The following is a 15857-nucleotide window of genomic DNA, read 5'->3' on the forward strand; positions in this document are numbered from 1 at the left end:
TTCAATCGATCACCCGATTCACCACGCATACGAATCGTACGGAAGCAGACGCCTGGAGCAGAGAGCGCAGAAGAATTTCCGTCCGTACCTAAATCCGACAGGGAAGAACAGAAACCGCCACCGCGCGGCGACGTCCACCGCCTGTACCTTTCCGCCGCAGTACGGGCAGGATCCCGGCGCCTGCCGCCGGCCGATCTCCGTCTCCTCCGTCGCGCATCCGAGAAAACACATAATCTCCTGATCAATCGGATAAAATTAGGATAGATTTCGAGCTGTAATTCTGTAACTGCAGCAGTTTTCTGAGATTGGGAATTTTTGATGAATTGGAGGTGCGGCGCGCGCGCAGGAGGTTTTTATAAGCGCGGGGAATGATGTGTAGAAAGGTCGAGAAGCTTCGACGACGGTGATGGAGCTAACGTGCACCGAGTCGGCTCAGGGTAATGTACACGTGGCAACTTGTGGAGAATCGTGGAGTAAACAAAGTGGGCCATTACGAAATTTTGTGTCTCACAGTGACAATAATTAGAAGGATATTTTCGTTTCTTTCAATAATTATATTTATATAAAAAAATTTAGGAAAATATACTTTGTCAAAATAATATTTCATCAGTCCACGAATTTTATATCCGTTGAAACGAATTTTAATAAAACTATTATATTATTTTTTATCCACTCACAAATTATATATATATTTATTTTGAATTATCTAATTATAAAGTAATTATTTTCAAAAATATATTTTTTTTTCTTTTTCTGTAAAATACTTCTATTTTTATCATTATATTATTATTTTTATAAAAAAAAAAAAACAAACAAAAATATTTTTACATATTTTTAATTATGTATTCACTCTGTGCAATTGAAAGTTTGTTATTTTTTATTTTTAATTAAAAATATTATTATTAGTTAAAATCCACACCAAAGATAAATATATACATTTTAGCTGAATAAAAAGAGTACTAATTAATTTTAATATAAAAGAGAAATATATAAATAAAATAAAATAAGATTATAGTGAAAATTTACGAAAATTAACAAAAAAAAAATGATAAATTTATTATTATTTATTAATTTATAAATAATAAAATTATGATTAAATAAAATAATTTATTATAAATAGATTATACATACACAAAAAATTAACATAATCATCTCATAGACTAAAATATATTTTAAATTATAATAACTCGTTATATCCACAACTAATATAATCATTTTGTTATTTTAATTTTGTTTGTTTTGTATTTTGGTTTATAGGAATATTTTCTTTTTTGTAAAATATAGTAAATTTTTTATATAATATAAAAATAATAAATATGTATAATATAATAATTTTCTTACAAAAATATATTAGGTATTTTGAGGAAAAAAAAAAAAAACTCTAAAAACTCTTATCTTTTACCAAATTATAAATAATATCATTATAAAATAAAAGATTTTTAGAATAAGTTATCTTTTATCTTTTAATTTATTATATTATTATTTATAAAATATTAATATATTAAAATTCACGTATAAAAAATAAATAATTATATTTTCGTTAGAATGAAGAGGCAATAATTTTAATATCAAGATAGACAATATAATTAGAAAAAGACAAGAGTACGTTTAGGGTGTGTTTGTTCGAGGGATTGAATTTTAAATCTACTATTCATCTAATTCTTTTCTCCTAAAAACATCAAATCAAACATCTATTTTTTATTTTTTATATTATACTAAAAATCAATTTTACATTTAAAACTACGTATCAACACCTATTTATATCACATCATACAACTATTCAAATCCCAACTCAAAATTCAAACCCTAAACAAAGACACCCTAAATAAAAGTGAGAGAGCACGTTTTAAAGAAGACCGCAGTCAATCAAGACTGCGAGCTAAAGTAATGAGATTCAGTTGAATTTACACAATTTACGTGTTTGTTTGGGACTTTTGAATTTTGAGTTGGGATTTGAATAGTTGTACGATGTGATATAAATAGGGATTGATGTGATATTTTGAATGTAAAATTAATTTTTAGTATTATATAAAAAATAAAAAATAGGTGTTTGATTTGATATTTTTTGGGGGGAAAAATAGGATGAATAGTGTATTTAAAATCCAATCCTCAAACAAACACCCCCAAAAATACTCTCAGTCTAATTTCTAATTTCTACTATCCTAAAGTATATTTGCATAATTTTTTAAGTAATTGTCTTTTTGTTATGAATTAACAAATCTGTCCTTAATTGTACAGGAGAAATTAAAAGTAATAAATAAATTAAGGGTAAAAAAATAAAATTTGTGTTTAAAAAATGAAATATGACAATAGTTTTTTAATGTCCCAAATAAAAAAGTAGCACGTTAGTTCGTGGATGGAGAAAGTAATATAATATTCATTTAGGGTGTGTTTGTTTGAGGGATTGGATTTTTTTTCTACTATTCATAAAATTTTTTTACCCCAAAAACATCAAATCAAACACCTCTTTTTCATTTCCTATATTATACTAAAAATTTATTTTACATTCAAAACATCACATCAACACCTATTTATATCACATCATACAACTATTCAAATTCAAAATTTTTACTATTCAAATTCCAAATTAAAATCCAAACCTCCAAACAAATACACCCTAAAGTCTCCATGTTGTACAGTAAACACAAGAATTTAAATAAAATAATAAAATAATTTAATTAATATAATAAATTATAAATTATAAAATTTAAAATATAACTAAAATTAATAATTAATATTTTAAAAAAAAAAAAAAACAAAATATGTAAAACGGCCAACAAAAATAAAAATAATTGGCACATTATTTTCCACAACAAAAGATGTCAAAAGGGAGTACTTATTTATCAAGATCTCTCTCTGTCGGGTGGAATTAAACTATGTTATGTAAAAAATCATTTATTTGTGCAAAATAATATTTCATCAGTCCCAATACAATAGTTTTGTTTATATTTTTGTCCGTCCCAAAACAATATCCTTTTTTTCATAAATACTTATATCACCGTAAAATTATTATTACTTTTTCATTATTATTAGACAAATATCACTACTTTTTATACTAATACATTCTTACTTTTTTATTATTATTATTATACAAATATCACTACTTTTTATACTAATACACTCACAAGGATAAAAATGTCTTTTATTCATATTTTTTACCGACTATCAATATAATATGAATACCTTTTACATATCGTACCCAACTCAAATAAAATCATAGTTTTGGGACGGAGGGAGTATAAGAGTGGATTGTAAGTTGAAAATTGTAATAAACTAAATTATCCTTCATTAATTACAATATTAAATGGATATGATTTATTCAGCATCTACTTATGGTTTGAATAGTTGTATGATTTTATATTTTGATTTGATATTTTTGAGAAAAAAATTTAATTAATAGTTTAAGTTTTAACAAATCTTCCAAACAAAACACACTCTATGGAGAATAATACTATAAATACAATATGGTGTGTTTGTTTTTGGGTTTTAATTTTTTTAGTCTGAATTTTTCAATAATAAAAAATTGAATTTAAATAGTTGTTTGATATAATATAAATAAAAATTTATATAATATTTAAAATATAAAATAAATTTATAGTATAAATATATATATAAAATAATTATTTGATGTAATACCTTAAAAAAAAAAAAAAACTAAATAGTAAAAATATATAGTAAAATTAAAACAACACAACCTAAATAAATAACAAACACCAAGTAATAATTACTTTTTTCATAATAACAATTACCACTGTTGATAAATCAAACATATACCATCAATTAAACACATTCACTAATAAATTTCCTAAATTACCGCCACAACTTCTGTTTTCTTACTTCAAAATACTACGGACCTATATTGAAATTTAAAATTTGGTTCAAATTTTTCAGATTTTCGGATTTGATCGGATTAAATTTTTAACAAATTTCGAATTTTATGATCAGATCAATTTACTTAAAATCCGAACCAATCCGAAATCCGAAATATAACATTTTAATATTTTTTTTATTGTACATATTTAATATTTTATTAGAAAATATTATATTTTAATATAAAAAACTCAAATTTATTAATTATATTTTAATATATTATATATATTTAATATTATAAAATAATATTAGTTCGAATTTTTATATTTAATATAAAAGAAAATTTACAAATTAAAAAAATAATAATATAAATATTTAGAATTTCAAAATTTTTAATTTAGTTCGAAATTTTTAGTTCGAATTACGAATTTCGGTTCGAATTGATTTTTCCAAAAATTTCGGATTTTCAAATCGGAATACTCACCCTAACCATCATCAAAATTTACACTCATTTAAGAGTACAAATTTTAAGAAAAGTAAATAAAAATATAAAAAGTATTCTTTCAGAGTACAGAAAAAAAATGATATTTTACTAAAAAGCCAAAATATTTTTTTTAATTTTAATGATAGTGTATTTTTTTATTATCCTACCAAGCAACACAAACATATTTTTACCTTAGTAAAGTGCCTAAATAAGTCTTGAAGAAGCAGATCGAAAATTCGATTCAATGCAGCAAAAGCAAAATTGCGATAAAGCTTACTTAATTCATCCTCCTAATGAGTTCGTTAATGTAATCCTCGCGGTTACCAGCATCACCGCCTTCGACGTAATGGTTCCTCTTCTTCTTCAACCCGCCCAGGGGTGCCTTCAGCTGGAATGGCCACAAAAAGTTGTTCGCTTCCTTGAAGTGGGGCCCCACCGTCATGATCTCGTGGATGAGATCTTCCGCGCAAATTATTCCCGTCTTACCCAATGTCTATCAAAAAATCGAAATAAAGCAATTTAAGACGGCTGGGCCCATCAAGAAACAGTAGATTTTGAAAACTACACGGCGTAAGAAGACATTGAGTTAACAAGGATGTAATGATTTGTATTTTGAGAGAAAAAGAAAAGTTTTTGTTTTCAAAGAAAGTTAGGGGTGTGTTTGATTTGTACTATAATATAAAAAAAAAAAATAATTGTTTAATTTGATATTTTTAGAGAAAAAAAAAGAATCTAAATAATAAAAATACGTTGTAAAACCCACAAAAGAACCCAACCTAAGGTTGTGGTTGTTTGGATCGAATTCTTTCTTCCAAAACCATTAAATCAAATACTTGTTTTTATCTTTATATTATAATAATAAAAAAAAACTCTACATAAAAGCATCAAATCATCACTTCGTTATATCAAGTCAAATAACTATTGTAATTCAAAATATAAATCCAAAACCCCACACAAACACAACATAAACAAAAACTCAAAAGAAACACACAAGGTACCTGCTCGATGATAGAGTTGTCTGTCAAGGCAATCCGCTGCTTGTTCACTTTCCCATAGCCTCGTTTGTAAATCAGCTCTCGGACGCTCTTAAGGTTGGGGTATCTGAAAATTTGTGTAATTATGATGAGGGTTTTCCAGACGTTTGTCGTGAATAAATGTTAAGGCATATAAGAGGTATGAGAGAATGTCTTACCCATAAGTAACATATGGCTCGACTCTGTGAAGCATGTTCAGTGTAGCTTTGTTAACTTTCAGAAATACCCCGTTGAAAATCTACAGTAGTTCAAATCAATTTGTTAGATAAATGTTGTGTGCAAACAAATAGGTTCGGAAACTAAATAATTGGCCGCATTCATACCTGTCTCAGTCGCAGAAGCTGCAAAATTTTCTTGGTCTGCGGGTGCATTGCATTAATACTGATAGAGAAAACAGTAATTTAATCATCTATGTTTGAGAATATTAAAGTTATCAATTACATGAATTGTAGTTGAAATGCCTTACCCACGGATTCTAACGATGAACAAAAGCTTGGCCTCGGGACTGACGTAGAAGCCGCCCTTCAAACGAGCCTCACGCTTCAGCTGAATCAGTTGCCTCTCCTAAACATTCAAAGGATGAAAAGTAAAAATTATCACAGAAATTACATTTAATCTAAAACGAATAAAATCAAAGAAATACACATTGATTCCGAAAAATAAGGTAATTTCAACCGTACATTTTCTTCGTATTCCTTGGCATACTCCTTTGCTTTTTTGCAGATTAGCTTGCGAGTCTCAGCGTTTTTCTTCTTTGCTTGCTCGAGTTCTTTCGCCTTTGCAAGGGCCCATTCCTCATTTCGCTTTTGTTTCTTCAAGACTGACTCGGGAACGAGTATCCCAACCTTTACCTCGTCGCTCATCTCTCTATCACATAAATCAATCAAAATAAAATAAGAAATCATTACACGGACTGAAATATCTGATATGCCCAACAATTTGCTTTACTATTAATGATACAAGTTACAGAACATCAAATCAATTCGCACATTGAACCTTATACAACAAAGCTTCCCAAATTTGATCGGAGATCTAGCAGCATTTTGATACAATAAAGGCATACAAACAATAAGTTTCAACATTTTAAATTAACGAACGTATCACACGTCCACCAAAAAAAATAAAATATCCCAATCTTATGAATCTGAACTAAAAATCCCACTGCAATCTCCTTTAGCAGAACTAACACACTACAATTTCAATTACAAAACGAAGATATAGATAGCAAATTAATTACTGTAAGCTTTAACGGCAGCAAATCTGTTGTTAATAATTCCCAGGTACATAACATCTAATTTAATACACACACTGAATCTGATCCTACAAAGCTTCCCAAATCCATCCGATCAAAGAGCACTACAATACTATAAAGTCTACGAAAGATAGTTTTCAGTTTCACCGATTTCAAACAACGATGTATCGCAATGTTCAAAAATAAAATAAATATCAATCTAATGAACCCAAATTAATCAAAAATCAGATTACAATCTTCTGAAGAAAGAAAATCTTCTCAATTCGACGAACAAAACGAAGCAACGGGTAGCAAATTACCTGTTGAAAACTTGAACCGCAGCACCTTCTAGGGTTTCTTCTTTGTTGCAGAGAGAGATCTGCAGACAAAGGGAGGCGCAAACCCTAATATAGGAAATACCATTGTTCTTATTGGGCCTATTCGGACCCATTTATAAGGAGCCAAGAGCCCACTTAACAGCGTACAAAATTAACAACAGAAAGTACAATATTCACTTCAGGCCTAAACCCTAACGCGCCCTGAAAGCAAGGGTACAACATCCACATCACGAGGTACAACATCTGATTATGTGCAAGATAGAGAACTATAGGGAGATGCCATTATTCCTTTTGGGCCTTTTGGCCCATTTCAATAATGGGCCACGAGCCCAATTAACACTGTACAACATTCAAAATCACAAAGTACAACATTCATTGCAGGCATAAACCCTAACGCGTCGAGAAAGCAAGGGTACAACATTTGCTTCACAAGATACAACATCTAATCCAGGTGCAAAATAGCAGAACCCTAAAAGTCTCTGCGCATCTACAAATATTCGAGAACCTTCTCTGAGGTAGAAGAAAGGTTGATCGACGCCACCGCCGACGCAGACTCGTGGTCAATATCTGGTATATGCGCGGGAGCGGTGACGTAAGCCCTAGCCGACTGTCGTTGTTTGTCGCCTTCAAGCCTCGTCAGGTCATCCTTTTGGAGCAGCGGCGGGCCAATCCGTCAGTATCCGCATCAATGGCGACGAAAAAAGAGGAGAAACCAGTGCAATTGAAGGCTGAGGACGAGTATGCTATGATTTGCTCCATTGCTCTATGGCTCGAAAACAAAGGCTTCTCCAAAGTTCTCAAGCGCTTCCTCTACGCCGCACAAATTCAGGTCTGTGTTCGTTTTGATCCATTGAATGGAATACTAATGCTGTCTCTGGGGAGTAGGTTTGGCGTAAATTGTAGATAGTTATCTGCTTCTCTTGCACTGGTGTTTTTCGCCCTTAGCATAGTTGAAAACTAGCCTTTTGGAGTGGAAATAGATGAATTGAATCAACGTAAGATGAAAGTTCATCAATTACTGAAGGTGTTTTTTGACTTAAACATTAGCAAGAAATTATATCAATAAAATAAAATAAAATCTGTGAGAAGATTTAACTTTTTTCACTGGTGTTCTTGCTGTTAAGGAAAACTTACTGTGTGATTATTTGTGTTTTGGAATATATTTGGTGTTTTTGGATGATATTTTTGGATTGGAAAATAGTTGTTATAATGATGTTTTTGGCCAAGAAAAGCTTTTTACCATAGAATGATTGGTTCTTAGTGCAAAAACATACCAAAAATATAAGGAAACATTATTCTCTAACATTCTTGTAGTGAGTGCAGAAACTCTTTGTGGTAGCACAATCATATATGTGAAAGTTATGTAGAGCAGTAAAATGGTTAACTACATTGTTATGCTTTTCAGGACGACAATTGGAAGGAAAAGGCTGTTAACTTAAGTGAGGTTTTCCTGCGACCTGGTAAGGCATTCAACAGAGTGTCATATCAAATTCATTGCGTACTTCAACTATGACAACAACTTCTGAAATTCTGTCCAACACATTTTGCAGTAGTAACGAACCTGAAGATGTGGTACTCAATAAGCAAGGTAAATTTCTGTGTGGTTCTGTAATTCTTTCCCCCGAATTTCGTTCCATTGGTAAATAATCAGTTTATTTGGAAAGCCACTGCTCCTGATGATTTTCTTTTAGCCTTTTACAGAAGAACAGTTGGTTTCTGTAGCCAATGCAAATGGGAAGTGTGAGGAAATTGAGGGTAAGAAGAAGAAGAAGAAAAAGGCCAAGGGCCAAGAATTGGCTACAGACATTGCCGATCATGGTGAAAAAGGTAAACCCGTAAAAGGTTCTGATGATTGCAAAGATCTTGATGTGGTGGATCAATCGACTAAGAAAGAGAAAAAGAAAAAGAAAGACAATTTAACTTCATAATTGGCTACCAACACTGCCAATAATGCCGAAAAAAGTAAACCCGCGAAAGGTTCCGATGATAGCAAAGATCGTGATACGGTGGACCAATCGGCTAGGAAACAGAAAGAGAAAAAGAAAAAGAAAGACAATTTAACATCAGAATCATTAGGTTCGGGTAGAAAGCAGACTGACATGGTGGCTGAAACAAAGAATGAGGATTTAAAGGCGGAGGAGAATGGAGTTAAAGACTCTGAGAAATCTTCTAAGAAAAGGAAAAGAAAAGATTCCGAGGAAAAAGAAAATCAGGTTATTCAGGACGGAGGAGTAGAGGAATCGAAGCCTAAGAATCTTCCTGGTACAGAGGAAGGCAAAGAGAAGGAAACTCATCAAGGGGCTGCCCGGGATATTTCTGATAAAGGAACCAATGGAAGTGCTGAAGCTACTCTTAATAATAAGGGAGTCGATAAAAGTGAGTCAAAATCTGCAAAGAAACAGCGCAAGGATTCCGACGAGGTGCCTTCTTTATCTCCCTGCTTAATGGTTTTGACATCTCTCGCATTTACGACCTCTACTAAGTTACTAACTAATATGCAACTATTACGATTCAATACCTACCTAGATGTGATTTTCTTTCAGTAGGCAAATAATTGTTTTCTTTCTGTCATTTTGTTGCTGTTATTATCTTCGAATCATGATTTCATTGAGTTGGATTCGCAGAAGATATTGACAAAAATGATTTCTGTTCTTTTGCAGCCAAAATCAGTAAATGCCTTTCAAAGAGTCAAGATCGATGAAGTAAAATTTGCTGATGAGAGGCTTCAAGATAATTCTTACTGGGCAAAGGTAGGTTCGGCTTTCCTTGCTTTACTTTTTGCTTAAATCATGTTTGCTACAATATATATATATATGTATGTATGTATCTTGAAGTAAATGCTTTTCTAACATTAAATTGATTGAATACCTTCACTAATGTTCCGACAATTTTAATCTTCTCAATTGTTTTGCTTATTGCAGGATGGTGCAGAGATCGGTTATGGTGCAAAAGCGCAAGAAGTTCTCGGACAAGTCAAAGGAAGGTGTGTTTCTTCATGATTTCCAAACATTACCTTTCTTTATAGCTTTGTAAAGTTTGCACCCATAGTGTGTTTGATGTTTTGGATTTGACATATTTGAATGAGAAATAGATTTCTCGATGTTATATTATAAATGAAAAAATAGACATTAGATGTTACGGTCTTTTTGGTAGAACATAATATTTTTCCATAAATTGCATAGCTTGAAAACATTACAAAATGATATAATATTTTACCATAAATTGTATAGCTTGGAAACATTACAAAATGATATATAAGAGACGATGTTTTGTGCTGAATGATTGACTTTGGATTTAGTATATAATATATTGTTGACTTTGTTCTCGATCGATATATATCCATTTCCATTCTTAGAGTTGCATCTATTAGCTTCTTTGGGTACATTTTATACATCTATGTTTGGTTCCCCGTTGTATGCAGGGATTTCCGGCATGAGAAAACCAAGAAAAAGCGCGGTAGCTATAGAGGAGGACAAATCGACCTGCAATCGCATTCGATAAAGTTCAATTATTCGGAGGAGGAGGAGGAGGAAGACTGAGGCAAGGATGGCTTCCTTCGAGGTGATTATGATCAAATCTTGTTGCAATTTTGTAGTGAATTATGGTGATAATTGAAAGAAAGATGTGTGTGATTTTTACTTGTTTAAAACCATAAATTGTCAAATTATTATTTATATCGTAATGGTTGGTTTCCTCAGCCTTGGTTCTTTCTTTGGCTTTGTGGTTTGTATTTGAATTTATTTAAATAGTAATTTTGCAATGGAAGTTTGGTTTGAAATATAACCCTAAACTTCACTCATTTTTAAGTATAGTTATATCTTAGCCCCGTAAAAGATGATCCGGTGGTGTATTTGTAGCCCATGAGGTCATGTGCGCATTTTGGGTATTTATTTTTCACTTTTTAATATTATGTTCGTTCATTAAAATTAATCCACTTTAATTTGGTAAATAATAAATTGTTGAAATATTTTTGAAAACATACTTAGAAATTAAACTAAATGAAAAAAAAAAATAAATATTGATTTCTTAATTTTTGCCAAAATTAGTAATAAAATAAATTAAAATAAAAGTAAAATAAAAATAAATTTAACAAACAAAAAAAAAATTATTTATTTTCTAAAACTCTATATATAAGACTTATTTATTTTTATTTTTTTTATCTTCAAAAATATTGAAGAAACATATAACCATGCACGGGTAAAAGTTTCTAAATCCGATGGTAATTTATTAATTATTTTGTAGCGTATGATTTTATTAACATCATCTCAAAAAAAAAATACTTCAAATAACATAGGCAAATCCATTCATATTAAACCAAAAATATAAGAAACAAACCTAGCTATTTTGAACCGAAATCATTCAAGCTAAGGCCAAAACCATAACTTAGAAGATCGACAAATAAAAACCGACAACTCAACTATTTAGGCATATCTACATCAAATATCTACCATTTTATTTTACATTCAAAGCATTACATCAAATTAAACAACACAACAGTTCACATTCAATTTTTTTTTTTTTTTTTATCGAGCCGTTACATCAAATTAAACCACCGTATGTCTACAAGCCTATCAGGATCTTCGTATCTTTCAAATCATGCACTCTTAACACAAAGATGCATTTCAAGAAAATCTTAACAAAAAATCCCTAGAGCCTTCTTCTAACATTCCCACCCAATTTTTTAAGTGCACAAATTTCTATTCTCATTTCTTTTTCCTAGCAAAATGCCAAAAAAGAAATTAGTAAAACTAATATTTCGGGGGTACCTGGTGGAAGGTCGAAGGGAAGTCCAGCTCGGCCGGGAGTGCACAAAGTATTTTTTTTTTTTATCTCGTCCACCTCCAGAAAACAATGAGGATGACGATTGTTAAAACCATGCCGGCATATTTGATCCATTTGTCAACACGGCTGCGCCTCTCGATGAGCTTCAGCAGTGAGTTTGAAAGCCCTAAAGTGTTGACAACATCCAGGGCTTTCCTTTGAGCTCTCTGCATCAATGGAAGAAACCATGGTAACAAAAATGAACATTTAGGAAAACATATAATCTTTTCGCGGATGAGATACATGAATTTTTCCAATTTTTTCATTCATTTCGAACTTACACCAATTGATTAAAATAAATCATAACCAGATGTATAGAAGGAACTAGAAACCCAAAAGCGTCTTATCTTGTGTATAAATTAACAATCAATATATAGGGCTCAATTTGTTTGTGGTTTGCAACTCAAACATTAGTATTCAATAAAAAAAAATTTCCCTTAAAAAACATCAAATAAAACAAGTATTTTTTTATATTAAATTAAAAATAAATACTACATTCAAACTACCATATAAACATCTACTTATATCACATTCGACTTAAAATTTTTACTATTCAAAACCCAGAAATTCAACTTACAGTACCTAAGGGTTGTGCTCTTTTGTCAATTTTTTTTTCCTCTAAAAATATCAAATCAAATAATTATTTTTCTTTTTTTATATTATACTACAAATTTATTTTATATTCAAAACATCATATCAACATCTATTTATATTGCATCAAATAGCTATTCAAATTCAATTTTTTACTATTAAAAAATCCTAACCTAAAAATCCAAACCCACAAACAAGTGTTTATTATATTTTCGGTCTTATGTTTTGCACTATGCAATCTAGAGGGCAAAAAAAAATCTTGCACTTAAAAGAATCACATCGGATGCCTAAACTCTATTATCCATTTAAAACATTACATTTGACGCCTTATTTTTGTTCAAAATGTTTCGAGTTTACGACACAAACAACATACCCTAGATCATTATAGACTCAGTTTGGTTCTTAGAGAGGGCTGATATAAAAGGTCAGCTTGCACTTATTAAAATAATAATAGTAGATGCTAACAAATACCTAAAGGAAGGCAATTTAACTCCATTAAACCATATCCCGGACTTGCTAGTGAACTAAATAGATTAGAAGCTCTAAGGTAATTCGTTAAAGCGCAACTTGAACCGAAATCAAGATCACGAAACCTAATTTTTCATGCACTTTCTATGGTTAAAACTTGAAAAGACACGATGACAATATTATGGAAATATTTCACATATGTAATTGTGTTTCAATACTTAATTGAGTACGCAATCGGTGCTTTGGAATGGTTACCTTTAAGTGATCTCGTTGCTCGCTATACTTGTTAAGTATCGCAACTCCAGTTGCAAAAGACTCTTCTAGTACCCTGGATGATCTGCGGACTGATTCCACTGCCTGTGCCTCGTCGTAAAAAATTCTCAGAACATGTGAATCCCCACTCTGGAACAAAAGAAAAGTTGGCATCAAACAAATGGCTCGACTTAAACAAGGAGAGCAAAGACAAATGGCTTCAAATCAAGAAAAGGAAAGTACAGCTCTTCCAAGTAATTCTGCTCTCTCTTGTGCTTCTTGTATTCGTTTCTGTTGCCTTAATTGGTATTTGTCCAGACTTGCTCTAAATGAGTCAGCCTCCTCGCTAACTTGTTCTATTTTTCTGTAAGAACGAAATTATACCCAAATCCATAATAAGAAAATGAAATGTAAGAGCACGCATACTGACTGAGAAGATCGGGAACATGTTTTAAGCTTATAAAGGAATTGTGTAACGATTTCATTAGGAAGATGTAAGAACAGAAGCACCAGCTTCTTATTCTTCAAATGCAAGATTCCACGCCATTATTAAAAATTTTAAATAAATAAATCAGTATCAACAAAAATTCTCTTAGGGTAGGCTTGGTTACTATTATTTAATCAGATGGAATATTTTTCACAATCATGATCGTTATATAAATCACATCAACTAAAGAATCTACTTAAAGCTCACTTTCATCCTGATTGTGGTTGAACTTTCCGTAAACAGAAAGACAGCTTGAGTCAAATTACAATTTATCAAGTGATGTATTTCTTCAATCCAGAAGAACTACGAAAGATATCAAACTAATATAGGATGAATCTAAACATCTCGTCCTAAAAGGATAACCTTCGACAGTTCTAAACATTTTATACTCGGGGAATGCTTACTTTGTTGCACTAATTAAGATTTAGTAGCAATGTGAATGAGATAACTTCCACAGTTCCTACAAAACAAGGAGAACTAGACAACCAGAAGTTCAAAGATATACACAAGTTTGTGCTTTCACTTTTCAAACTTGTTTTCGGACTACGCAATCTATATTTTAAAATACTTTTTCCCTCTGAAAAAGGATCAAATCAAACTAACTATTTTCATTGAAAATATCACATCCAATATCCAATCTAAATCCAATACACCCCAAAACATTTGAAAGACAAACAAACACACCCTAAGCCATTTTAACCAACTCGCAATTAGCTGAAGATATCACTATTAAAATTAATAACGGTTAAATAATCATCTTACCTAAAAGCTTAAACCGATAGAAAAATGCATTATTAATTACTCTTCCAACACTCCACTCACGTGAACCTTGCACATGGGCATTTTGTACAACCTCCTGCTCTAATATCATTTTAATGGTGATCTCCTATAAACTTAAGCTGATAGAAAAAATGTATATATTAAGTTCGAGTTCGTATTATATAGTCTTCCAACAATTAGATAAAAAAAAAAAAAAAAAGATTCATCAGCAGCTTCATCAGACTTTCCAGTTGTTAGCGCATCATCTACTTTACAATTATGCAATCCATTCAACTTGAACACAGTAGATCGTAATTTCAGCTTTACCAATTCGGGAACCCTTACAAATCAATTCATCAGCATAGCACAACATTAGCCAGCAAGTATGGTGACTATCATCTATTGAAATTTTACATAACAGCAGCTCGCAAGTTCACTTTTACAAGTTCCGGAGCCCTCACAAATTAATTCATCTATCAGAACACAAAATTGGCTAGCAAGTAACGAAGCTGTTCCAAATTCTCGCCATGTTACCAGCAAAGGATCGTAAAACGAAAAACTAACATATATAATTCAACAAAACTACTTAGAAACAAACACATATGTTGCGCTACCTTTTCCAGAGATCACGCTGCGGCTTGGATGCGATGGAACGCCAGAGTCGATCCATATCAACGCAAATGGACTGGATCTGGTTTAAATCTCTTCGAATTGCAGCCCCCTGATCATCGGAAGATCCAACAACCGCGCTCGATGATGAGAGCGAAGACGCCGACGCCGACGCCGACGATGTGTATTCTAAGCGTTCAAGCCTCTCCAAATCATCTCTGATCTTAATAGATAAGCGCTTAGAGCTTGAGTACAACTCCGACAAACCCCCTCCGCCACTTTCCACCGCCATCGCCTCCCGTCGGAAACCGAGAGAGGATCTTTTTGCGAAGTTCTGAAGACAGAAATGTAATTCCGCGCCTTCTTCCTTATCAAATAAGCCAACTATTTGGGCTGGTCCAATTACAACTTCGGCCCAATTTATAAGGCTGTGTTTGTTTATATTTAATAGAAAAAATACATTATGATGTTTTTTAATTTGTTTGTTTGTTTATGAATTTTTTTTTTTCAATAAAATATATCCTCCTTATCATAAGAATATTATTTTTTATTTTTAACGGTTCTAAAACAAGAAGAGTATTATTTTTTAATTTAATAATTATACTATATATCTAACATAATTAATAATTTTACAACTTCTTACATTATTTTTATATCACACAATCTAATAAGGCAATTTTAATAATTTTCATTATAAACCAATATAATATTATTAATATTAAAAAATTTACTTGCAAAAACAAATATTATTGATTTTATGAGACGTAGGTAATATTATTTTTTGCAAAATATCCTATCAAAATATGATTTAATAAAAATTTAAATTAATAATTTATTTCAAACTATAATAAACAAACCATTTTTGCAAACAGCTCAATTCTTATAAATTTTTATATACTTTTCAATGTATATTTCTACAAAATATAACATAGATATTTATTTTTTAAAAAAATAATAATTCAATATAAATCAT

General features: G+C 31.1%; 6 protein-coding genes across 9 annotated transcripts in view; 2 read left to right on the forward strand and 4 right to left on the reverse strand.

Annotated features, from left to right (window-relative positions):
• The window catches only part of LOC127239815 (60S ribosomal protein L7-2-like), a 40637-nt gene that overhangs the window by 21178 nt on the left and 3602 nt on the right, over positions 1-15857 (forward strand). The gene's annotated exons all lie outside the window — the stretch shown is intronic.
• Positions 1-15857, reverse strand: part of LOC127239813 (60S ribosomal protein L7-2-like) — an 81727-nt gene that overhangs the window by 5021 nt on the left and 60849 nt on the right. The gene's annotated exons all lie outside the window — the stretch shown is intronic.
• Positions 4380-15857, reverse strand: part of LOC127239816 (60S ribosomal protein L7-2-like) — an 80596-nt gene continuing 69118 nt past the window's right edge. For both annotated transcript variants that reach the window (XM_051258153.1, XM_051258154.1), the window contains exons 2-7: positions 6009-6195; positions 5795-5892; positions 5652-5709; positions 5487-5566; positions 5293-5395; positions 4380-4787 (exon numbers count right to left, since the gene is read on the reverse strand). In XM_051258153.1, coding sequence (XP_051114110.1) covers positions 4572-4787; positions 5293-5395; positions 5487-5566; positions 5652-5709; positions 5795-5892; positions 6009-6191 — 738 coding nt within the window. In that variant the 5' untranslated portion in view covers positions 6192-6195 and the 3' untranslated portion in view covers positions 4380-4571. The remainder of the gene's footprint in view (positions 4788-5292; positions 5396-5486; positions 5567-5651; positions 5710-5794; positions 5893-6008; positions 6196-15857) is intronic.
• Positions 7472-8987, forward strand: LOC127239823 (uncharacterized). The gene is made up of 4 exons (XM_051258166.1): positions 7472-7726; positions 8303-8357; positions 8448-8485; positions 8589-8987. The coding sequence occupies exons 1-4, from the start codon at positions 7472-7474 to the stop codon at positions 8823-8825; spliced, it is 585 nt and encodes a 194-aa protein (XP_051114123.1). The 3' UTR covers positions 8826-8987.
• Positions 7558-15857, reverse strand: part of LOC127239821 (membrin-11-like) — an 85657-nt gene continuing 77357 nt past the window's right edge. The window contains exon 5 of the mRNA XM_051258163.1: positions 7558-7859. The gene's annotated coding sequence lies outside the window, so the exon portion shown is untranslated. The remainder of the gene's footprint in view (positions 7860-15857) is intronic.
• LOC127239820 (membrin-11-like) lies at positions 11685-15236 on the reverse strand. Its single transcript, XM_051258160.1, has 4 exons — positions 14890-15236; positions 13273-13393; positions 13033-13179; positions 11685-11885 (listed from the first exon to the last, which is right to left on the reverse strand). Exons 1-4 carry the CDS (start codon positions 15174-15176, stop codon positions 11724-11726), a joined length of 717 nt encoding a protein of 238 aa, XP_051114117.1. The 5' UTR covers positions 15177-15236; the 3' UTR covers positions 11685-11723.

Source organism: Andrographis paniculata, unplaced genomic scaffold (genome assembly GCF_009805555.1).
Source record: "Andrographis paniculata isolate CXL003 unplaced genomic scaffold, ASM980555v1 Contig78END, whole genome shotgun sequence".
In the NCBI taxonomy this organism is placed as follows: domain Eukaryota; kingdom Viridiplantae; phylum Streptophyta; class Magnoliopsida; order Lamiales; family Acanthaceae; genus Andrographis; species Andrographis paniculata.